This window comes from Drosophila gunungcola, unplaced genomic scaffold (genome assembly GCF_025200985.1).
Source record: "Drosophila gunungcola strain Sukarami unplaced genomic scaffold, Dgunungcola_SK_2 000122F, whole genome shotgun sequence".
Classification (NCBI taxonomy): domain Eukaryota; kingdom Metazoa; phylum Arthropoda; class Insecta; order Diptera; family Drosophilidae; genus Drosophila; species Drosophila gunungcola.
The window spans coordinates 16,114-42,133 of NW_026453283.1; the positions used below are offsets into that span (position 1 = coordinate 16,114).

General features: G+C 37.1%; 2 protein-coding genes and 1 long non-coding RNA gene across 12 annotated transcripts; 1 reads left to right on the forward strand and 2 right to left on the reverse strand.

Moving 5' to 3' along the window:
* Window positions 1-19,864, reverse strand: LOC128265428 (protein retinal degeneration B). Of its 10 annotated transcripts, none has more exons than XR_008268860.1 (14): window positions 19,547-19,851; window positions 12,924-13,271; window positions 11,720-11,864; window positions 11,458-11,649; window positions 10,398-10,808; window positions 9,524-9,858; window positions 8,668-8,706; window positions 8,292-8,367; window positions 6,586-7,821; window positions 5,546-5,683; window positions 4,477-5,444; window positions 3,639-3,811; window positions 931-1,273; window positions 1-565 (listed from the first exon to the last, which is right to left on the reverse strand). XR_008268860.1 is itself a non-coding variant. In XM_053001435.1 (14 exons), exons 3-14 carry the CDS (start codon window positions 12,999-13,001, stop codon window positions 2,427-2,429), a joined length of 3,924 nt encoding a protein of 1,307 aa, XP_052857395.1. In that variant the 5' UTR covers window positions 13,002-13,271; window positions 19,547-19,574; window positions 19,800-19,829; the 3' UTR covers window positions 2,081-2,426. The 10 variants fall into 10 exon arrangements, 6 of the variants coding, with proteins under 6 accessions (XP_052857399.1, XP_052857400.1, XP_052857395.1 ...); XR_008268861.1 differs by having other exon boundaries at window positions 931-1,822; XM_053001435.1 differs by lacking the exons at window positions 1-565; window positions 931-1,273 and adding an exon at window positions 2,081-2,559 and having other exon boundaries at window positions 19,547-19,574; window positions 19,800-19,829.
* On the forward strand, window positions 16,286-25,968 carry LOC128265430 (uncharacterized). Its single transcript, XR_008268864.1, has 3 exons — window positions 16,286-16,418; window positions 16,482-16,651; window positions 25,623-25,968. It is a non-coding gene; the product is annotated as an uncharacterized LOC128265430 (long non-coding RNA).
* Window positions 22,374-24,967, reverse strand: LOC128265429 (vitellogenin-3). Its single transcript, XM_053001441.1, has 3 exons — window positions 24,690-24,967; window positions 23,794-24,176; window positions 22,374-23,208 (listed from the first exon to the last, which is right to left on the reverse strand). Exons 1-3 carry the CDS (start codon window positions 24,892-24,894, stop codon window positions 22,534-22,536), a joined length of 1,263 nt encoding a protein of 420 aa, XP_052857401.1. The 5' UTR covers window positions 24,895-24,967; the 3' UTR covers window positions 22,374-22,533.
* Window positions 25,969-26,020: the final 52 nt, after the last annotated feature.

The window sequence follows — 26,020 nt, forward strand, 5'->3', positions numbered from 1 at the left end:
TTTTTCTGGTTTCTTTTTAAATTAACTTTTGGTAGCGAAATACTATCACAATTATGGAGATTTTAAATTTCTGGGGCCAGGTAAGAGATTGTTTTCATTTTCATGACGTTTCCTTTTTCGTAAATTTTACACGCACAAATATAGTTATATATTTTAAGGTTTGAATTGTTTGGTTTTACGGAAGCCGTTAAGTTATACTTTTTGTGAGAGTTTGTAGTGGTTGTTTGTCAAGAAATGCATTAAATTTGCCTTTTGATTTTGCAACGCTTTCCTCGCACGTCTTCCTTGTCTTAGTTTTCATCTTAATTCATCGGGAGATCTTCGGTTTCATTAGGTTGTCCTTCAGATGTTATACCGCACTTGGTTTGTTGAACTTTGTTCGCTTGCATATGTTAAACGGTTCTATATTTTGAATATATCCTTGTATATATCTTTTCATAATTGTATTTGGTAGATAGCTTTACGATCGGCTTTTGTTTCGTGTAGTTTTCAATGCTTTTTAATGCTTTAAGTGGTTTGAAAAACCATCAAACAACAAGAGGAAACAGTCTTTCTTTCCAGGTACCTAAAGGGAAAAAAGCGAATAAAAAATGTTGATTCAAATACATAAGAACTTGGGGAAAAGATTGTAAACCAGCATTTATGTCGTAGAAATCTCCATCATTGTTTTATATTTGAAAGCGGTGCTCAAAAGTATGCAGCATAAACTGAATTTCGGTTTTTGGCATTGAAAATTGAGAATTGAAGAATTATTGCATACTTTTGAACGCCTTTTTCAAACATGATTTTAAGTTAATAGAGATTTCTGAGGGAGTAATTTTGTTCTATCTATTTTTCCTATATTCTTTAGATTTAGTAAAATAGTTCCTTTAAATCGATCTAAATTTTGTAAATATTGATATATAATTGGTGCTTTATATGCATACTCACCGCGTGACACATTTGACTTTGGTTAAATGTTGTACAATTGTTTTTTCTCATTTGCAAATTTGGTTTTCGATATATATATTACACCATTGAACTTTCAATATATCGCGCATAGTATATAAATATATAATTATATGGTATATACACGGATGTGGCATATGGAGGCATCGGAGTTGTTGTCCTTTGGCTATATACTTCATTCTATTTCGAAGGGATTACTATCTGGGTTCGGGGGGATTATAGATCAATCTATATAGCTGCGTCTCTGTTGCTCTAGTGGTGGCTTAGGTAGGTCTTGCGCTTCAGGTAACCACTGCGTATGGGTGATGAAAGTCCCGTCTCGTTGCTGTTTGTTTATCGATACCAAGGTCGATGGCAGTGTGTGCGTGTGAGGTATGTGTGTGTGTGGGTGTTGTGTTCGTTTTGCAAGTGTTGTTTTATTTTTTTCAAGCAAATTTTGGTTTTTGGAAAAAGAGAGATAGAGTTATTGTTTAAAAAAAAGTGTTCAAATTCGTTTCACTCTAAGTGCGGTTTAGAGGCGGAGGCATTTAAACCATCGATTTCCATCGACTTTTCCTCACCTCCAATATTGGTGGTATTTTCATTGGTTTTCATAAACTTTGGTTTTTCTTCACAACACCAATCAATCAATAAAATGCTCAGCTAGGTATGCTTCAAAATACTTAACAAGAGAACTCATAAAATGTGTGGGGAGTATAGGGCATATTCTATAACACTAAAACTAACACCAATTGTCTGCATAGTTTTTGTATTTTTTTTTTTTTGCTTCTATCTGTTTACAAGATGCTTTTATTGTTGTTTAATTGATCTAAACAATTTATTGTTGTTTGTTTAGGTTGCAATTCAATTTTCATTCGTTGCTTGTTCATGCAGCCTGATATGGTGTATATTGTGTGAGGTGTATTTGTCGGCGTGGTGGGTTTTGAACAGCGTGGTGGGTTTCGAGGCCGTAAAGCGTTAAGCGTTTTTTTTTTGTATATTGTATTATTATATATATATATTTTTTTTTTGGTATTTGTTATCCGTAAATCAAAGAACAAACAAAGAAAAGACACAAATCGTAATCGAAACATTATAAATCATATATATGTATACTATATAGATATATATATATATATTACCAACAGGCCCATTACTGTACTGCTTTTTGTTTATTAAGATTTACATACTGACGTACGTATTTTTTATGTTTTGTTGCATTTTGGCTTTTGTTCGCAATCAAAATAATATCATACAAATACAAATAAGGATAGTACATGAATGCAAATATAATAACAATCATAAACATAATAGTATAAACTTATATCATAAATAATACGGCATTTGTTCTACGAGAAACTTAAAGTTGTAAACTAATAAATACAATACGATTCGTGGCGGACTAGTTTTGAGAGGATGGATGGAACATAGAGATTGCTTCTATCAATTTGTTTTACTCTGTTGATTAACTAAAGAAGAAACTAAAATATCTAATTTTCCTAGGCAGCCGGAGTGTCCTTCTCAATGGCATTCTCAATCAGTTGGGCCAGTAGGATGTGGTTGCTGCTGCCGGGACTGTTGATGTTGCTGCTGCAGGGACTGATGTTGGCCAATTGCAGCTCGAAAGCGTTGCTGCGCAGGATTGGCAAGGGAAAAGGTGGCATGATTAGGTGGATGATGGAACTGGAGGTTCGGTATTTGGGCAAGACTGTGGATTTCTCATTCCGAGCGGGACTTTTCCCCCCGCTCGAAGAAGACGCACAAAACAACGTTTAGTGGGATGGACGAATGGATTGGTTATGTCATTGCATCGTCCCGATGGCAAAGCAACAAAAGTCTGGCTGACAAATTAAACGGCCATGCGACCCAAAACAAAAACATAAACAGAAACAGAAAGCCACACAAAATATGTATACATCAACAAAGCAATTTCCAATGAAATACATGTATAATACCTTTAGCTGTGTCAATTACCTTTTTGAGAGCTTAATAATAGTAGTAACTTGAAGTAGTAACTGTTAATCCGTGTTATTTTTTTTTTTAATGAACTATTTTACCTACTTAATGTTATTTAATATTGTCAAGACCATCATGAACCATGTTTTAGAGGAACAAATATTTCAATTGTTCTAAAATTGTAACACATAAAGCAATGATAATCATATTTAATTGGATATTGATAACAAAGCTATCGAAATTATTTTCTGTGTTTAAATGGTTATTTGTAAGACAGAGACAATTAAGCTATTTTTGTAAATTGTAAAGTAATCAAAAAAAAATTGTGTTATATATATTTATAACCAACTATGACTTCTAGTTTTTCACTTCGATTTTGTCTTCATAAACTTGTAAGTTAAAAAAAAAAAAAACTAATCCCTGTTTTGTTCCTGTAGTAGAGTATAGGTAAAATCCATTTTAAAATTACTTTTTTTTTTTGCCATAATCTAATGACAGATGCAACGTTTGGTAGGAAAGCTATAAATAAACCTACATTTGGTTTTGGCCTCAAACTTTGAACCAGCTAAAGGCATTGCACTGTGCACAAAACATATAACATTAACATACACGAATGCGTTGGCCTATTTACACTAAACACAAACACAGATACAAATACAGATATGTATATACAGCGAGGATCGGGCGTTACAGTGGGTGCGCTCTGTACAGTGGATCGTCGCAAGCAGCGCCAGCCAGTGGCATCAGCGTCTTACCTTCTGCGCCGCGGATTGGCCGTCTGGCCGGGAAGATTGAAGCATCCACGGGGGATGACCATGCGGGCATTGCCCTTTGCCGGACGCGATCCGCCCACCGCCTGCAATCCGGCCAAGTGGGCGGCATAGCCGTCGCTCAGCACGGTGGCATTGGACTGCAGCTTCTTGCCCACCTGCGAAAGAAAAGGATCAAGTGGTTAAAAAATCACTAAAGTTGGCTGTAAACGATGCAGCAGTCAGCTAAATTGCAGCCATAATATACTTTGCAATTTATCGGTCATTAATTTAGCTTTGAGTAAGCTTCTAATTATTTGAAAATGAATTAACATAATATTATTCAGTTACTATTTTATTTTTATATTTTATAAAAATAGCTAACAATTAGCTCACGATGCTGGTTGTAAACGATGCAGTGGCAGCCTTTCAGCAGTCACTCAAATCGAAGCACTCTTATACTTAGTTATATTTAAATAATAAATCTTTTTATTAACTGAAATATTTATTTTACAATTTTTCGAAATTTTTACCTAAACAAACGAAAAATTGTCAGTAAATCACGAATTCTGCATTTTAACATTTAACATGTAATTTTATGTAATTTAATCATACATAAACTTTAAATGCATAATAATTATATTATATTATATATATCGGCTGTAAACGATGCAGCGGCAGCCTTTCAGCGGTCATTTAAATAATGATATGAGGCAATCAGGTGGTCTGCATTTTATATCCTATTCTATTTTACATGAAGCGATGAACATTACAATATAAATGAAAAGCCCTCGTTTGTCTGATAAAAAAAAAAAGATATAAAACAAGAAAGAAAGCCGCTTACCTTGCCCACGATGAAGATCTGATCGGTTCGCATGCCCACATTCGTGTAGACGCTAATGTCCTTGCTGCTGCCGTAGGCGGCGGTGATTGAGATTCCGTGGTTCTGCACCAGATTGTTCAGATAGGCCGTCTTGTGGCCCAGCGGATCGGTGGACAGGCCGTCGGCGAACGAGATGAGGCCGTGGGGGAAGTTGTGCTGGCTCAGCCAGGACACGACGCGCTGCTGCTGCATATCCGGCCGTCCGGTGATGTAGATGAGCAGGTAGCCCAGCTCCTGCCAGTGCCGGCAGACATCGACGGCCCCCGCCCGCACTTTGGGATCGCGGCCCGTCACCGACATCGAGGCGGTGAAGGAGCCATCGATGCTGAAGACCACGCATTCGGTTAATGGCGGCACCACCGCCATATAGCAATCCACTGAGGTGTGATCGCCGCGTACCACCATCTTCACCGGATAGATGCCATAGCCGAGGGACAACTGATCCGGGATGCTGTACGAGATGCGACCGTTCTTGTCCGTCACCTCGGTGCTGAGGAATGTCCATTCGCCCGCCGGCGGATCCTTCATGATGTGCACATCCACCTTCTCGCCATGCAGCGTGATCATGTCCAGGGGTCCGTACATGAAGCGGGCATTCAGCCGCTGCTCCCTGCCCTCCTGGACGATCACATCGTTGGCCCGATGATTGGCGGCCACATTTTTCAGCTTCACCGAGGTGCGCTTCTTGATCCACTTCTCGCGTGGCTGTCCTGGATGAAACGAGGCGTTGTCCTTGTCATCGTTGGAGCCCACAAACGGTATGCCCTCGAATTTGCCAATCTGGCGGAGGATGAAGGCGATCACATCGGGACTCTCCCAGTAGCTGGCATGGAAAAGGTGCGGCAGGGCGTGGGCCGGAAAGTTGCTCAATCCCTCCGGGCAGTACAATGCGTAGTCCAGGCGCTTTGAGCCCCACCACTTGTTCTGAACTGCAAATGAATAGCAAACGTTTTTATTCAATTTGAATGTTATATGGGATTGTGTTATAGTTTCATGCACTAGAGCATCTAGCGGGCAACGAGCTTCTTACGGGCATGGATCGTACTAAGCGAAACATTCTCAATCAGACCCGATATCGTGCTCTGCATCGAGGCATCCGACAATCGGCGGCCGGCCAACAGGTTGTTGCCATCGTTAAAGTGCTGCGGATGCGACTGAATCACCTCCACTGGAAAGGATAGCAAGCAGAAAAAGTTTGATTAAAAATCAAATTTTAATTTATTTTAAAATCTCAAATAAAGTCAATACAAAAATAAGGCTTATAACAAACCTACATAAGCAAAAAACACCATTGTTTACATTTAATAAACACTTGTCTTAAAATAAATAAATAAATAATAATTATAAGGCCCGTAATTTGTATATAAAAAACTTTTTAAAACAAATGTAAAAATCAAATAAAATAAACTTTAATTAATACAATACTAAATATTATAAAGCCTATTATTCGTAAATTATTGTCTAAACCAAATTTAATTTTAAATTTATCTTCTGTGGCACTTTTATAATATCAAAAGTTTTATTATTCATCCTAATGAATAATTATTCATCCAATGAAAGTTTACCTCACCAGCTCATTATAGTAAACAAAACATTTTTTATTTATAAAAACAGTTGAAAAAAAAAAGTAGTTTAACACTATTAAATTAATTTAAAAGCATAAGCCGAAAATAATAATTTCTTGAGTAAAATAAAATTATTTTTCTAAAATCATTTTTAAAATAAAATGTATTTTAACATTATGTATCTAAATTAAAACCATTAACCAAAAATAATCATTGTTTAAGATTTTTAATTTTTAAATGAGGCTGTACATTTTATTTGTTAATTTAACAAGTATAATTCTTTATACTCTTGCACAAACTAAAAAAACAAAAATTGTGTATCTTTACAAAAAATCTTAAGCAACGTTATTTATGGACACTGTTAAAAATGTTTAGTAAGACTTGGTAAGACCCAAAGGCCTTTGAAAATTTTCTTAATCAGTGGTTCAAAAGATGGTAAAAGGTATATATATATATATTTCTTAAATACGTTAAGTAGAAATAAAGAGCCCCTGTTGATACTCACATAAATGCAATGGCTGACCATTTCCCAGCGGATACTTGGCGTACCGGGGGACATTGACCGGCGACAGGATGGAGAATCGGGCGCTAAGGAGCGGCTCCAGACGCGAGGCGATCGGATCAGTTGGATGGAACAGATTGTACACCTGGTGGCAGTTGGGCCTGGCCAGGGCGGCCTTGGCATCGTGTAGTTTCCGTGCGGCGAGGACCACCGACAGCGGTGATCCGAACATGAAGAAGTCGCAGACCTCAAAGTCCAGCTTGGCGGCCCGCGAGTCGCTCGAGGAGCTGGAACGGCGTCGCCGGGGCGATGGTGCCACCAACAGACGTTTGGCATCCAAATCGGCCTCGATGAAGAGTCGCTCGTCGTCGTCCAAACGCGAATGTCGTGCGGCCAGCGGATTGTGGGTATTAATATTGGTACCGGTGGTGTTGGCCACGCCGCCACAGCCATCACCGCCCGAATTCGAGGCACCCGAAGCGATGCCCGGCTGGCTGCCATTCGATCGGCAGAGCGCCTCGTAGGCCAGCAGCGAGCCCATCGAATCGCCCAGCATCACAATCTGGCCGGAGAAGCCGTGGCCCTCCTCCGATTTCAAGAACTCATGGTAGACAATATTGGCAGCGGCCACCGTCTTGTTGACCGTCTCATGGAATTCCGGCGATGCAACGGACAGCAGCGGTATGGCTCCTATGGGCACATCCGCTATATTCGGTATATCCGCCGCCGATGGCGAGGCATCAAAGGAGTACGGACTCAGGCTGGACAGGATGCCCAGGGCGTCGGTGCAAATCGAGGGACACGGCACCATCTTGATGGTCACATGGGTGAGCAGGCTGGGATAGTGCTGGCGCATCACCGCCTCGAAGGAGCCGCGAAATGTGGTCACATCGGACTTCTTGGCCGTCAGCTCGCTGGCCGCATCCAAAACACTGCCGGCATGGACGACCAGGATTAGAATTGTGGTCGGGCACGACGGTGTGCTCGGCGATCCTGGCGGCGAGGAGTCGTGGCTGCGATCCACACTGGCCGAGGAGCGCAGCTGCCGTTTATTGCCACGCTCCGAGGCGACGCGCATCAAGAAGTCCTGATTGAAGATGCTGTCCTCCTGCCGCGAATGGCCACGCCCACCCACGGATATCGCACTCGAGGGTCCGCCATGTGGCGGTGGACTGTCGTCGCCCTCGCCCAGCAGCTCCAAAGAGCTCCACTTGGCCAGCGAGTTCGTCTCATTGGTGTCTGTTGGAAAAAAAAATGGGGAATAAGTTTGGTTTACAATTATAAAAATCGTTATTTAAATAATCCTAAAGAATTCGCTGTTTTGTGTGGTTAAATACAAATAAAACACCATAGTAACTATTTTGACTTAAGTTTACAATTCCAAAGGGAATTTAAACATATTATATAATCAAAGACCATAAGAAACCAAATTGTCATAAAGAATTCGCGCCCTTAAGTACTGAAACTGACACACTAAGAACGCGAATTCTTTATGATTTGACAGTTCTTGAATTAAGTAAAGACACATGTTACTATTATGATCTAATTCACAATTCCAAAAGAGAATTTTACAAAAGGTTGTCCCCATCAGGGACCGAATTGTCATAAAGAATTCCCGTTTATAGCAGTCTTTTATGCCCATTATTTGCATAACATAATTTATAACATTATAATCTTTAGGTTCATAAAATAAAATGAATAATAATTACCCAAACAATCAAAGAATTCTTCATCCGAGTTGGATTTGGAGTCCACTTCCAATCGCTCCATTCGCCAGTTGGCCACCTACGGTGAACGTAAATTGATTTAATATGTGCAACGTATTCATAAACAAAAGTATTGTTTAATTATTTTTCCGATTTTGTTCTACAAAAAACTCGAACTTATTAATAGGTGGGAAGTGGGACAGCCGTAAGCTAAGCTAATAGAACTTGACTAATCAAGACCTGCGACTAAGCAACTAACTAAAGGACAGTAGATATTTTTACTATATAAAACGATAGTATAAAGGCTGGGTAATTTGCTGATACTGAAAACGACAGAGAGGGCAGATGGAGAGTGACAGAGAGGGGAAGAGGAACTTACATGTCTGCGAGGCGCTGTTTTTGCATGCGGCTTTTTGGACTGATTTTATTTTGGTATTTGGTATATTTGTATTTGTGTTTGTTTAGATTTGCAATAAATTGTGAATTTTTATTTTTTTTTTATAGTTTTATTTTTGGATTTTTTGTGTTGAAATCGATTGTGTTGTAGTTGTTGGCGGTAGATCGTGTTGGATGGAAGGTAAATTAAAGATTATTTTGGTAAGACGCAGCACATTTTAGGGACATAGCAACACACACAAAACACAGATAATCGAAAACAGAGACTTGTAGAATAAAGTTACACGCATATATTTTCGAAATAAATGATTGGAAACTATTATAGAATTGCAATTGAAGATCGAAATAGTTGAACTTAATGGTGAAGAATTTTTTAAAAGTGTCATTAAAACCCCATAAATAGTAAATACTGAAATTTTATATATAGAAGAAAAAATATGGAATCCTAAAAACATATTTGCCCTCATAGTTTTCATAAATACAAAGCTTGTACCCTCGACATAGTTAAAAAAAAATTACATTTATAACTGACACTTAATATATTAATTTGTTAAAAACATTTTAAAGTTATAATATTATATTTTTTCATGTTTAAATTAAATATTTTAATGTTGATAATAATAATGTTTTTAAATCATATTTAAAATCTCTCTGACAACTCAGACAAATATCAGTTTGGGTATTGAGAAGTAATACATCACTTTGAATAATACTTCAATTAAAAAAAAAAAAACACACAACTTGTAACAATGTACATTCCTCCTAAACACACAAAATCGACATCGAGAAAGAGCAAAAGGGACGCAAAGGACACCTATGGGTCGTTCTGCCCGACTCACCTGAAGATCGAAGCTGTGGGCCGAACCCACCGGCGAATGGAGGGCGCCCTTTGACCCGAACTTGGCCTTCTGGGCCATCTGGATGCTCTGGGAGCGTGACCTTTGGGCGGAGCCGCTTAGGTTGGCCGACAGATCCACGCCGGTGCCAATGGCATCGTTCTCGTCCTCGTCATCCTCCTCCTCCTCCTCGCCCTCCTCCTCATCCGAACTGGCCTCGGCGCTCGGCGGCTGCTGGGTGACAATGGGCGGTACGGCCGGAGCGGACTTCTTTCGCTCGCTGCCCGTCGTGGAGGCGGCGGTGGCCGCCGTACTCACATACGGCTCCGAAGCGCTATCTGCAATGGAGAAATATGCAGTTTAATGGGGACATATAACAAAGAAATGGGTAAACAGGGCCATGATATACCAAATTAATTTGAGATTTAATGTATTGGATTGGTACCTAGTTCTATTAACTATTTAATATTATCATTAATAATTAATTAATTAATTTGTAAAATCATCCTTTTGTAAAAAACTTGAATAACTGTCTTTTAAGAAACCAAATTATTTACTGTAAAACTTCGATGGCTTCTATTAAGAGCTGTCTTTCAACAAAAAAAATACATTTTTTTTTCATATTAAATCTCATGGGCACTTTTAAATAATTTTTTATTTGTGCATCTGAACTAAGCTTTATGATGATAATAATCATAAAGTAAGATCTATTAATTTGCAATCTTTCGTTAGAATATCTTCGATTCGGTAATGAAAATGCACTTCAAAGGGTTCAATTTCCATGCAAATTAATACGTTTACAATTTGGCAAGAGTATGTGAGGTTGGTGGGGTTGAAGTGGATGCTAGGATGGTGGAAGTGGCCAAATCGGACTGACCATCGCTGCACTCCTCGCCGCCGCCCATCTTCTTGGCCAGGGCCAGCTGCGTCTGGCGCTCCAGCTCCCGGATATCCTCGATGGTTAGTCCGTGCCACTCGTCCTGCCACGCCCACGCCTGCCGATGGGCACGCAGCATCATCTTGCGCAGCGCCACGTCGTGGATGAACTTCTCCAGCTTCGTCTGCATGCCCCAGTAGCGGAACTCCACGCGGCAGATCTTGTAGGCGGTCATCAGGGACATGTTGCGCCCCGTCGGCTGCTTCTTGCCCTTCACCTCGCGCCAATACTCCTCCAGCCAGTCATCCGCCAAAGGACCACGGCCCGTCTTGTCCGACACAAAGTGCTTCGGATCCTCCTCCTTCACATAGTCGCCGCCCCATAGCTGATCCTTCACAATATCAATCACATCTGTAAGACGAGTCAAGTGGGGATATTAAAAAAGATATAAGTTATATAAATATAAATAAAACAAATTTATTATCTATAGCACTAAAAACACATAACATAACGAGAACCTAACTGGCTTTATTTTTAAGTTTTTTTTTAATAAAATACAGAACTTAAAATAATAATCACACGTTCTGGTTTAAATCCCTTCAGACAATTAATATACACTTTGTAATAACTTTAACTTTAAAATATTTATATTAAATGCTTCGATATATAAGTTTTAAAGAAAACTGCATTCACATTTAACTTTAAAATAATTTCTCTGTAGTTATTTTAGTATAAGGTCTTAGAAAAGACTTGTTTAAAAATTTAACTAATCTTTTGGAATGTGGATTATAAATTTAAAATTATTCACTGTTTTAAAATAGACAACTTAAATAATAAGCACATGTTATTCTGTTTTAATTTCCTTCAGACAATTTATATACACATTGTAATAACTTTCACTTTAAAATATTTAAATAATATGGTTCGATATATAAAACTATAAAAAACTTTTTTATTATATTAGTATGAGATCTGGCTTAAGACTCGTTTAAGCACTTAATTAATCTTTTAGATTGTGAATTAAAATTAAAAGTTATTCACTGTTTTAAGGACCACTCACCCACGATGCGGTTACGCAGATCGCTTCCGGACAACTGGAAGACATTATCCTGGTAGCCATTATCCGGATAATAGTATGTCTCAATGTCCAGCGAGAACTTCTCCACAAATGGACACGTGTAGCGTGTCCTGGTATACGGATAGGCATTCCACGCCTCCTCCTCCACGGTTAAAGCGCTCTTTGGCAAGAGACCTTAATATAAATTAAAATAAAATAAAATAGATATAATAAATACGCAAATAGGCAGTAATATTAAACTCACTCTTGATCCAGCCCGGCAGATGATTGCCCACATGGTAGATCTTCTTCGTGTACTGGCCATTTCCACCGGGTCCGTCCTTATATGGCTCATTGATGATTATTTCGACGCCACTGCCCTCGCCATGACTCTCCTCGCGACTCTTTTTCTGTGGATGGGAAAACAGTTTTACAAATAATCTACACATCCATAATGGCGTATTGAGGGAAGATTTCCGTGGAAAACGTTTAATAAATATTGGCTATGGCAAATATTTGTAAATAGATCGAACGTACGAAAGCGAGTAAACAATTCTAGACACATTGTAAATTTTGTGACGACCAACGTTTATAATTAAAAATTGTTGAACTTTCACACCGGAAACATTTCGCTTTATAAAGTTTTGCTTGATAGCATCATATCGTTGCTAAGACAGTTTTTTGCCCTATTATCCAAATACTGCACAATTAAAAAACTTGAACTAATCAACTTTAATCTGCCTTTCAGAATTATTTTTAAACGTGTTTGTTTTAGGCGACATTCCCTTTTGAAATGTTACATCAACTGTTAAATACTGATTATCGATTAGTTATTACTTTGTTTATTCAAGCTTACTCCCAACTCCTAACTATTTTCAGAATAAAAGGAAACGGGGGCCGAATTTTTTTTTTTTTTTTGATATATAAACAAAAAAATAGCACATTTATTGATTGCCTAGGATATCTATCTTAAAATTTGATTCAGTTAAAATAAATATTTCAATATAAATAAATCAATATTTATTTTACCAATTTAATTTGGTAAAATATAAAAATTCGAGATAATACCAAACGAAATCATCTCATTACTTAAATTAACAGAGTAACTTAAATATATAAAAATTCAAAAGTATGAAATATTAAAAAAAAAAAAAACAATTTAAGCACCTAAAGCCTGACATTGGTTGCTTCTAAACTAATTTTTATTTTGTTTATATTGTTCTAGACACTGCAAAATATATTACAAATTTCACACACATTTATGCTATAAATAAATGATTATAAATATATTTAAATAAATATTTTTTATAAATTAATTTATTAATAAATGTAATGTGTTTAGGATTTTTTAAAAGACTGAGTTAGCAAAACTGATTACTAATTTATTTTAATATTATTTTTAATAAATTTCTATCATTATTAAAATTAGTTTTGGATATGAAGTCTTAATGATGCGGCTTTCCACTTACCGCTATCATGTAGAGCTGGGCGATGCGGTACTCCTCGACGGTGAGGGGCAGCGGAATGCGGTACTCCTTGATCAGCATTTTGACCGCGTGACTTTAGTCCTTGGCTTTCAATACGGGGCGAATGGGAGGGAATCGCCTCCGGCTATTGATGTGTTTGAATGGCGGGCTGAAGGCTTCCCTTTCTCTTTCTCTTTCCCTTTCCCTTTCCCTTTCCGGCTGCCTCTATCGCTGGCTCTTGTTGGCTGAGGGAATGGCAATCATCGATTGCCGCTGGTCATGGCTGTATGATGTGGAGGCGACACTCACTGTCGTCCGACGCTTTTCACGGGAGAATACGTCGTCTATGACCTGGACCGAGAATACGGAATACGGAATACGGAATAAGAAAATCGGAAAACGGGAAACGTGGCGAGGTTAGTCGGCGGGGAAAGTGTAGAAATTTTTTCGGTGGAGGTGGGTGCTAGTTGCTATGGCTTCTCCCTTGTGCCTTTGGTGACATTTAACCGAATGAGAAAACTGAGAACTAAAACCATAAAGCCCCTTCTGAGAAGTAACTAAAACAATATGAAAGTGGTTTTATTAAAAGCCACTTTTTGTTTTGCCACTTTGAGGTTTTAGGAATTTTATATGGTGAGTTTAATATTCATCACATGTACAAATAATAAGAAAAACTAATTAAACTACATGTGTTATTTGGACGTGTGGTTACTCTAAAATCTGTTGTTAATTACCGAATCCTGAAGAATTTTACAAACACTAGGAAGCGGATGAAAAAAAAAACAAGGTAATAATTCCGAAACAACTGTAAAACAGCTGTAAACGACAGACTTTTTTTCATTAAAGATTTGAATAGTTCTCAAATGCAATTAAACAAAGATAAGCGTTTTCAGACAACTTATTGAGGTACAATCCTATTTCAGTGCTTTAAAAATACACACTTTATTAAATACTGTTATAAACCCCATAAAAATTCGATAAACTAATATAATTGTTTATAAATTGAAGTATAATATACAAAAATCGAAGGCAATAAAAAACGCGATCAATTATAAATTTTAACTGAACTAATATTTAATAACAATTCGCGAATTCCTTAGCATTTTTAGTCTTACTTCTGAACTCTAAAAGGTAAAAAAAAAACACAAATAAAAACAGTAGAGGTTTAAAAAACGCGAGTTATTTGAGGCAGTGAAACCCATTTGCGCACAATATAATTTACTTAATTCTATAATTTCTTTGGTCTCCAACTAGTTGACGTTTTTATTTTGATGGGCCCACCCTTGCTATATTTTTCTAGGTCACTTGCTGGTCCCGTGTCAAATGGGTAATACCACTAATGCGTGAGTTCTAAAATGTAAATTACCATTTTATTTATTGATTTCGAGTGACAGCATAATGGGGACATGGTAGGAATTGAGGTGGGGAAGGGGGGGTCTCTGACAGGCACTCTAGATAATCGGATGTGACTCGAGGGCTCTCAGGGGTTTTAGTTGGCCGGACGAGGGGCACTGTCAATTAAATGACAACAACAATAAGAAAGTATCCGATAAGGTCAAGCACGGTCTCACATTTCACAGCGACAACCAGTGCTGTCAGTTCCGCTTTTATTCCCTACTTTGACCTTTTCAAGGTATATATATTTTATTTTTATTTCATTTATGTATAGATTGGCAGTCCAGTTATAATTTAAACTTAGTACTTCGTAAAACTGTTCAACAATTTGATATTTTCAATATAAAAACGTAACTGCAACAGGAATATATTAATTAAGTACAAATAAAAAACCTAAAATAAATGGAGCATATGTTCAAAACGCTACACTTTCTAATTAACACTTTATTAAAATGCAACTTAAGTACTAAAAGCAAAAAACAATCTTAAACAGAGTATCAATAAAATTTTTGAAGGCTTCATAAAATTATACTGTACAAAATATAAAACGATTAAACTCGACGTAAAATAGTCGAATATTTTGTTTTTAAGAGAAATTAATTGCTTTAAATTTAAATATAACATAAGTTTTAAGCTTCCCAGATAAACTCCCTAAACTTAAGCACTTTCTTCTGATAAGTTTGGTTTTTTTATTGAAAACATGTCATCACTGACTGCTACTACTAAGCCAAAATTCAGTTTATCGTGCAATATTTTCGTTGCTGTTCTTACCTTGAACCATTTCTACCTTTCCTATTTTTTTTTACTAATTGGATTTATTGTTGACTGCTGACAACAGCAATTCCAGCACATGGGCCGTGAGAGTGGGGGTCACATAGGACTTGGACGTCTGACGCATTTGCATCGCATTTTGACCTATCGGAATGTGACTAAAAGTGGAGGGAGTGTGGGTGGTGGTGGGTGCATAATTTGGGGGGTGGTGGACATGGCAATGAGCTGGCTAACACGTGTTTAAGGTCGAGTGCTATGCGAACTGCGATAGGGAATTATCATTATGATTGATAGCAAAGTAATGGATTCCCGTGCATCAATATTAATTAGGTTCCTATTGATATACATAGGTGGGCGGTAATTACAGTAAGTATCGGTTTGAGGAAAGTTTGTAAGCGTTAAAGAATGGTTCTTTAGAGTTTAAATACTTCTTAACACTTTTTTTTTAAAGTAAAAAATGAATGTACGCTAGACATCAGAAAATACCTGCATAATTGTGAATACAACATTTCTTGAAAAATGTATAGCTTTTTAATCTAAGGGATGTTGATTTACATTACATTCATTTTTTATGAGCAATCACGTGATTTATTGTCAGTCAAAACCATGCCTTCTTGTAATCTAATCTTAATATATACCTGATATACCTTAAGCACCGTAAATATAGTTAGTTTTTTTTTTTAATTTAAAGGACAAGCTTTTGTAAAAGAATACAGATTTATTATTTCACAAAATTTAATAATGAATTAAATAGACATTCTACCTTTATTGTTTTTTTCTTTTGTTTCTACTTTGCACGCGAACTTTTTACATTTAATCTATCTCCACTGTGGTTACAAACTGTCAACTTCCGGCGCTAATGACCTCCATTAGAGTCCCAATCTGTTTAGATCTTATCTGGCATTTATCTCGACCACAAAATTTGTCTAGTTACTCATTAAATGGTACTATATTCTCTCTTTGAATTTATGGATCCCAAAAGAGCTTTCTTTTTAATTGGACTTTATTGTGGGTCGAGAACTCGAGGAGGGGAAATTTTAAATTGATGAAAATGGCGTTTTAGCTACATTGTTCACTTTGCATATTTGTGATCTAACGAACAGTTTTTTTTTAAATGAGTAAACAAAGAAGTGCTTAAAAACTGGATTATATATCATTTCATCACTTTATCAACAAAAGTTTTCTTTGTTTTATTCATCAAAATTCTTAAAATTGTTTTCAAAAATTAAGTCTAATTTAAGTTTGGTTGCATTTTATTTATTGTAATCAGTAATAAACTATTTAGTACACATATTTGGTACTCATTGGATAACAAGCAAATGCAAAATAAATGTTAATACTTTCATAAATTCTTATATATTTTGACCACGATTAGATAAGTATTTGTACACATAGGATGTACATATGTTTGGAAAGTTGAAGAGGCGATGCTGCAACAACAAGCACAGCACAGAAAGACAGTCAATCAATAATTATTGGGAACAGCAAGAAGAGGGAAAAAAAACGAAACACAGACATGCACATGTTTATGTCATGGCAGTTACAAGGCAGGCCGTAACACAATCGTAAGCCCCAACAATATGGCCACTGCTTTCTTCTGCTACCGACCCCCTTTTCCCCAGCTTTCTCCGCCTGCTCCCCCTTCCTCGTTTGCCTGCCCCATCCCCTTTTGCCTCCTTAGCATAATTACATTTTGTGACACAGAAAATGCGCCGACAGATTTTCTTTTGCCACCCTGGATCAAAGGTTTGTGGAAATGTGAAAATCTATGTACGCTATAATAGGCTGGGCAGTACGCGATGGCTTAACAATCTTTTGAAAGAAAACTATTATAAATCAAAAGAAAACTAATAGTTTTTGATTCATTAATTACGAATGCTATGTATCGACACTTTGTGCGATAATACAAAACAGATTTAATGCTAGACCATTCTTTTAACCATATTTCTTTCAGCGTAAATTTCATTGTTATTCACATATGGAAAGTAAGCCAAAAGGTATTAGAAGCCAATTTAAATTAAACCAAGTGAAGTAAAAAGTTAATATAATAAAATTCTTGCACGCGAGCTAAAGAAATTATCCTCTTTATCTTGCCAAATTATAGCTCTGCAAACAACCCAGCTTATAAGCAATTTAGAGCTAAAAGAGATAAGCAATATGGAAATTCATGATGAGAAAAGGCTTTGCAGTGATAAGATTTACTAAAATAAAGCTTCTTATATTGGGATAGTAAAAAACTGGCCATAAGTCATAAATAATATTAAAATTTTTGAGCCTTATTATAAAAAAAAAGGTAACAATAAAAAGGTAATAATTAACTTATTGAGACTTTTATTAATTTTATTAGCATTTTATTAACACTTTAAATGTTTGTAATATTTACCAACTCTGAGTATTTTTTTTCATAGTCTTGAAATTTTAATTGACGTGCAATTTCACACGCATTTCGACACACTGTGCATCAATAAACAAACTACAAAATCACACATATGGCCTGGCCATAAAAGAGATGGCCAAAGTGCACGTAGCCTTCAATGTGGTCGTGTTTATGATGTATTTTGTCATTTAACAATTTTTTTTTTTATGATGTGACCAAAGGGTAAAACAAGGGTATACACCGAAAAAACACAGCAACAGACTTCTCTAAAATTTAGCTATATCACAAAAAACAATAAACGAACTTTCGAATGCCACAAAGAAACTTAGGTTTAATATTAGGTCAGCGGCAAAATCCGTATTTATAAATTTATATTTTAAATCAGTATAATCTTATATACATTTTCCTATGATCTTATTCAATTTTATAGCCAAATTTTGGTATTAAAAAAATTTTGTTTGATTCAGTTATTGCCAAATAGCATTTATGTATATAATATGCTCAATACGAAAGCCGGGTTGGCAAAGGCAAGCGCCATTTTTTTTCAGTGTTAAGCTTAAAGGTTAAAAATTTCTAGTTTTTTTTTTATACAGAGTCTTTTTATTAAGTCTGGCAAAAATGGGGAAAATGAATTTGCTCAATTGTAGCAACAACAACGCCAACTGATAAATAAATTGCCATGGTAATTGGCCAAGAAATACAATACAATAAATAAAGGTGTACAAAAAAGAGCAAAAATAAACGTTTATAAAAAGGAATACAAAAAAAAAATAAATAAATAAACGCACTCAAGCGGAAATAACTGAAAGCGTTAGTGGGACAGAGACGGAAATAGTTGAGATGCAAAGAGAGCAAAGGTTGAAGCAAAGCCTATTTAATCCGAGTCTCAAGTTTAGTGAGCTAAATTAGACGGAAAAGAGCAAAAAAAAAAGGTCGCACTCTCTCTCTTTGGCTCTCTTTCTCTGTCTCACTCCCCAACTCTCCTCCTCTCGCTAACTTTGTGTTGCACACCTGTGGCACGCTTTGTGCTTATTAATAATTTATAAATACAACAAGAAGCTAAACAAAAACACAGCAAACGCACGCTTAAAAAAAGCACATGCCACAAAATAGCTATCCATAGTTACTTCCTTTTGTTACTTTTTGATACAGATATAAATATTAAAATTAAATTAATAATTTAATATTAATGGTTGAAACATGCATACAATTTTAAACTTTTAATTACTTAAAACAGTGTTACGGTCTTACAAAAATACGATAGCAAATGTCAACATAACATTCTTGTTGAACATTTTACGGATAGCACTTTAAAATTAAAACAATTTTAAATCGAATTATTTTATTGTCCATCAAATAAAATAGTTTTTTTCGTAATCATCCGCCTCTGGGAAGAAAAGACCGAGATATAAATCCTAAACATTTCCAATGAGTAGTTCCAATTTTATTTATTGTTTTGTTATTTTAATATTTTATTAAACATTTTGGAAACCTTTAAAACCTTTTTTATTGTATTTACCAATTTCTTGCTGAGTCGAAAAAAAATTAACATTTTCAAAAAATATTAAAAAGTAGGTGATGAAAATTCAGGAGATTATTACTCAAATACATCCCCTTTTTTCCATAAAGTAAAATAAAAGTTATAAGCCCAAAAACTAAACGAAGTAGGAAGCTTAAGACTGAGAAACAAAAAAAAAAAAAAAAAAAGAAAAACCAAACTGCGAAAAGCCAAACAAAACAAAACAAATCTTTACGTGAAAATTACGCATGGAAAATTCTTATCACAGACTTGTTGTGTGGAGAAGAGAGAAAAGCGTGCAAGTGAGAAAGAGCTAACGGGACCTTGAGACCTGGCCACAGCCAACACGCACGCACACACACACACAACGCAGCTTACGCATTTACGCAGAGCAGCTACAAACAACCCACAAGACACACACACACACACATCCACCCAAAAGCACCGTTATCCTTAACTAAATTTGCGCATTTTTTTTTTAAACTATTATTTCCGCAACAAAGAACCAAAAAATAAAATAAAAAAAAAGGAAAGACGACGCACAGTCTTTCAAGGGAAACTCACATTTTTATCACTCGCAGGCAGCGGGCAGCTGCACAATTAACAAATGAATAATGCCCAAACGCAACAAAAAAAAAGCACAACAACAAAATATAAATATATAGTAAATATTTGCTGGCTCGATGGGGCGATTAACACAATTTATCTATTCATTTTCTTTGGGGCGCTTTTCCAGGCCGCAAATGAAAAATGGTTTTTTTCAGCGTTGTTGCTTGCCTTCCTCTTTTGCTTATATTTTTTTGCAATCAAAACGTACACACTGAAAAACCAGCACGCGATGCGCGACGACGGTGTTGCGACTCGGCTCGCGTTCGATTGTGAACTAAAGCCTAAAAACAATTTGGCCAGCGGAAAAACTTTATTCTTTGTAGTGTGACCGAATTTCGTATGCTACGGTCTTACTGTCAGTCAGCTGGGCTTGTTGTAAAACGGAAAACAATTCAAATGTATCTGGCGGGATAAATTGCTATATAAATTGCTATGTATTTAAGCATTTTAATTATTATCAATATTTTTTTTTGTATATTTTACATTTAATATAAACTTTAACTGAAATGAATTGAACAAGACGCAGAGAAAAGCCAGAAAACGAGAGGCGCAGAGAGAGAGAGAGAGAGAGAGAGAGAGCGATAGCGTTCCCAAAAATAATTTCAGATTTAGACGTTTGAAACCCAAAGATATCACAACTACATATTTATCCTATTGATCACAATATAATTTGTATACATAAATAAGGTGTTCAAAGCTTAGCAACTGCTTGAATTTTTTTTCGTTCTTACAAATTATCTAACAAAATTATAATTTAAGACCAGGAACCAGTATTTCAATTATAGATATACATACATTTGTATGTACATAAGAGTGATGCTCTCTATTTAAAACTGTAGATTTTGGTGTGGAATAAATATATATTTTTTTTTAATTAATGCGATGCGCAAGTATCGTTTTCAAAGTTTCTTAAAAAAAACTAATCATACTAAATCGGTTACTATTAAGTCTTTGCTCGAAGCCAACAGTGCGTATGAGTGAAATATAAAAAATCGCTCATACGTAATGTTGCCTTTGACCAAATAATTTAATAATCTGCCAACGTATGAGTGAAAAAGAAAAAATCGCTCATACGTAATGTTGCCATTGACCAAATAATTTTTTTTAACTGACTTTTCGTGTCTTATAAGTACATATTTTTTACAGAAGCATTGAAACTTACAACAATCTTTTTTTGTCTTCAATTACACAATTAAATTGACCATATTGAACGGTAAAGTAGGGTTTTTTTGTGCTTTTTTGGAACACCCCTTGTTCTAAGTTATGCGCAACAAAAGCGCGCGAGAAAGCGCCAAATAAATGCTCGCTATCTATCTCTCACTTTGAGAACCCCCTGAAAAGGGGGTTCCGTAAATTGGATTTATGCATATCGGCCAATGAATAATATAAGTATAACTCCTGCAAGAAACATGGAGGGCCCCACGAAATGCCAACGTCCCGGCGTCCTTGTGCGCTCTCTTGACGACAGAGAGAAGCACTGAGAGAAAGCAAGCTGCAAGCTTTGCAAAAAAAGAAAAAAAGAAAAAAAAAAGGGGGGGTGTGCAGGCAGGTGCAGGAGATAGCGTGAACGAGAAAGCATTTCTAGGTGAACGGCGATAAGCTTAAGCTATTACGGCGTATTTTGCTCAGAGTCAAAGCAAACATGTCACGACATGCACAAACAAAAGACGCCAACTGTTGTCATTCCGCTCCTGTCACTCCAGCTACATATCTCCCTCTCTCTCACTCACTCTCTCTCTCGCTTTCGCAATTTTCTGGCTTTGTTGTTTTCACTGCCCTTTCTAGTTTGTCTATTGCATGTGATAAAGTTCAACTTTGACATTTACACCGCGCATGCCCGAAAAATAGAGAAACAATTGAGTTTGCATACAGGTTGGCGAGCGATGTTTAAACGTGTAAGCGCTAACGGTAAACTAAATGCACCTTTAATTGAGTGCATATCAAGTGGCGGCGAACAGATACTATGTAGTTTCCTCACTCCCACTCACTCCATTTCAATCTCTTTATGCAAACTTTCATCTCAAGTTCGCATACCTGATAATTAAAAATTTTGTTTAATGAATATCAAGGGTACTTTTAAATTTACGACTTATTCACGACTGGCAAACTACTTAAAAGCTTGTTTAGCAAGATTTCAAAAGGATGTTAGGATAAACATTTTTCAGGTATATTTATTAAATAATTTTATGAAGTGCACTTCGGAATCTGGCTGCTTGAATTCATTTTCTACTAAACTTTTCCAAAGTGTTTTAGCCTTGCTCTATTATTAGGTATCATAATGGTATTATAAGCATTTAATTGTTTGCGTTTATTATCATGTTCTTCTGGGCATCTGGTTAAGATCAGTTCTTATTGCATATGTACATATTAATTATTTTTAGCTTAATTTATTTGATGGATTTTGGCTTGCGCGTATATTATCCAAAAGAATAATATAAGGGTATAAAGTGGAAACAATATATATATATGTATATATATTTAAGATTTTGCCTTAAAAAATAAACCAGATAAAAGAACTAATTTTTCTCTCTAAATCAATTTTAAAATGTTTCTTTATCTTTGAAAATATAACTAATATACATATGTAATTGCATATAATTTAAGGATGATACTCTAAATAATTACAAATTTTCTCATTAAATTACTTGATCCAGATTTTTTACAATTATAAAAATGTGGATTTCCGATTCAATAATGGAAAATTAGAGCAGATAGTGAAATCGAACTATCTGCTCTGTTGTTTTTTGCTTTAACTCCATAAATCCATTAGTTAAACTCAACATTTTTTTTTTTGAAAATTTGCAGCTTTATTTTTATGGGATTTTATAAGTTTTTTCTTTTTTTGATTGTTCAATAGAACTTCTAAACTAGACTACGTTGTTTTCCGGGTTTTCTCTGAGTATCAGAAGAAAGTGGCTGAAAGTGTGTGGGTGAGATGCGACCTAGTTCTGGGCGTTATGGATGCCATGGTAGGAGGCCTGCTTGTGGGCGGGGCTACGCTGACCGAAGGGGCTCTTGGGGTTGACCTCCAGGATGTAGTCGCCGCGCAGATCGTAATCGGTCTGCAGACCCATGAAGGCGCGCTTGCCGAAACCGTCCTGCTCCTTGTACTGCTTCAGGGAATTGGCCGGAACAGCGGGGAAGTTGCGCTCGCTACCGGGACGCACGGACTCGGCAAAGTAGCGGGTGGCACGGGCCACCGCCTCGATCACATTCTCGGAACCGGGAACACCGGTCGACGGTCCATTGGGATAGAAGTCCACATCACCGCAACGAATGGGGGTGCCCATGGCGAAGGCCGAGGTGTGGATGGCATCCACGAAATCGGCATCGCCGCGGGACAGACCATCCAGAGTCTGGGGACGCTTGGACAGCATCTTGGCGGGATCCAGACCGGTGATGCGGCGCAGCTTGTGTCCAGTTTGGGCGGTGAACTTGTTACCGGCAGCTCCGGCCACATGGGCGCTGATGCCCTGGCCAATCAGATGGATGATCTCCTGGGGCACTCCCTTGTTGCTCAGCTCGACCAGGGTCTGGCCGATCATGGCGCCGGTGTTCTGCACATCCAGCATCGCGTAGCGCTTGAAGTTCGTCAGGGTGGAGCCGAGGTCGATGATCTGTTAATGAAGATAAATAGATTTAAATACAAATGTGTAAAAATAAGCCTCCTCTCTTTGGCTTAACTTCACAGTAAAGAACTCGTAAAAGCCAACATTTAAAATAACTTCTTCTAACAACAGATGTTGACGATAGGAGATGAGTTCCCTTCCAAAACGAGGTCTTAGAAGTTTTGAAATGCCATTATTTTAGGCAAACAGTAACTGATGGCAAGGGTAAGATTTAATTTAAAATTAGAAATGTTATTCCGCGCCAAATGCATACATACTTTACTTTTAAATATAGTTTTTAGAGTATGGAAAGGCATTCTTAAGAACTTTTTGCAAAAAGAAAACAGTTATAGTTAATCTTTACGTTTAAGGTTTTTAAATGCTGCTGATGATAGGGAGTGTCTTGTTAACCCTTAAACCCCTAAACTTTAATTAAAAGTCAAACAAAATAAAAAGACCTGTACAAAAACGACAGGAGTACATTTCAATGAGCTAAATTTTTTATAGGAATTTTAAATACGTAATCTTGTTGATGAAAGGGAGTATAGTTAATCAATTAACTTTAAATTGAACCCATTGAATAAGAAAACTCACGATCAAATCGCCGCTGGCAGCCTTGGCCGATTTCCACTGGTCGGCGGTCTCCTCGCTGCTGGTGTAGTCGTAGTCGGAGCTCTTGTGCTGCTCCTGCTGCTCCTGGGCGTTCTTCTGCTGCTGCTGGAGGTTGTACTTCTGGACGTAGGCCTGGACCAGCTTGCGCATGGCCTTCTTGTTGGCGGGACTGCTCTGGGGCAGGCCGGTCAGCACAATGGTCACCTCATCCTCACCGAAACCGGGCTGGGCCTTGGCCTTCTCCACGTAGTTGTTCAGCTTGGCCTCCACCTTCTGGCCGTTGGACTTGATGATCCAGACGGGCACATTGCTGGGGCTGGGCACAAAGCTGGGGGTCAGATCGTGCTTGATTTGGCCAACGTGGTCTAGGGATTGCATTCAATTGGGGTAGGAAGGGATGTTAATTATTTAGTTTTTAATGTTCAATTATCGGGGAATGCCACTGAAATCACTAGACTTCCTGAAATCACATTTTTAAGTGTATGAAAGTATGCAGTTAACATCGTCTTTCGGAATGAATCTATTGGATTTTTGGACCTTTTTAAGTGCTTCTTTTACCACATATAACACTAGACTTTGAAAATCACTTATAAAGATGTCTATGCAATGATAATTTGAATTAAGTCCATCGTATTTCCGGACTTCGAATACTTCAGGCACCTTTTTAAGGGCTTTTAAATTTTTTAAATTATCGGTTATCTCACATGATTCACTAGACTTTTAAATTCTCCCATAAAGGTGTCTAAGGGTATGCAATGAAAAATTGAATTAAATCCATTGGACTTCCGGTCTTCAACATTATTGTTGCATACTTTCAGACACATTTTTAAGTCAATTCAAACATCCCTGTTTCTGTATATTTTTATTCATTTACTTACAGATCTTCTCGATCATCTTGGCACCCTGCTGCAGGGGCTGGTTCTCCAAACGCTCCCAGGTGATGTCGTTGAGCGAGGGCACACTCTCCAGATCGGAGGCGGTCAGCCACTTGGTCGGCTTCAGCTGCATGTTGGAACCATCCTTGGAGGCTTGGGCCGCCACCAGAAGGCAGGTGGCCAGCAGGCACAGGCGCAGACTCATCATGTCGGAGTGGATCAGAAGCAGATCGGATCAGGCCAAACGTTGAACGACGTTTGATGGCTTCTTCCAGCCCGTCTTGTGGCTTATATAGCGCTCTGATTCTCCATAGCTGTGCGAACTATTTTCTGCTGACCACAGGAAGTCAGTCGTCGACTGTCTGGCTTCCAGCTTTTCACTTTTCCACCCCTCTTGGTTCTGCTGATCTGTCGCCGGGTTTTAAGTGCAAGTCAGGGGAAAATTGCAATAACCGATTAATTTCGCATGTGTTTGCCAGCGGTTCTCTTATCACAAAAAGGTTTTTGAACTTATTCACACTTGGCAAAAACAATGTGTAAAAATAACCCATTCATAAATGATTAAATTGTGATCAACTGGGATGATCCGACTCTCAAAGCACCATTTTCTTCAATAGCCTAATTATTCTGAATGCATTGCAATGTCATCCATATAACCTATAAAACTTGGAATTTTCTCTTTTGAAGAATTTTTAACAATGATTTTTTTTTAAGTCTGGCTCTAAAGTATATATATTTCCATGGTCAACTTGTATTCAAAACAATTTTACAATTTTAATTTAAAATACTTTCGCTTTGTAATGTTTTAAAATTATTAAAGGTGTTATATTTTTTTCCTAGATTAAGTTTTCTTCAATGTATAATACAATTTTTTCCGTGCACATATTTTGTAAAGCAGCCTGGTGATTAAAAAACTTATACGTGTTTCTTGATTAGAATTGAACTGGCAACAAACTTGCAACACCTGCGTCAAATGAGAGACTCATCCGCTGATGTGACCCGGCATTGACCTCCAGCGATTGGAACCCGGCCAAATTCAAATCAATGACCTGGCGTACATAGTATATATTAAAAAGCTATGCAACTGCCTTTGCAATTTGGAATCCATCTACATTAAATGGTATGATAAGCCCTAAAGCTGAAATACGGTATGTTTTTATTCTTCAAAATGTATTTATCTTTCTTGCAAGGTAAATACAATTTTATGCCTAGTTCAACAAAAAATACTTCTGCTAAAGCTGCACAAAATTGTATTACATAAAAAATGTGGGCTGTGGTTCTTTCGGTTTTATAAATATTTATTTTGTTGTGTTCAAAGTAAATAAAAATTCAGA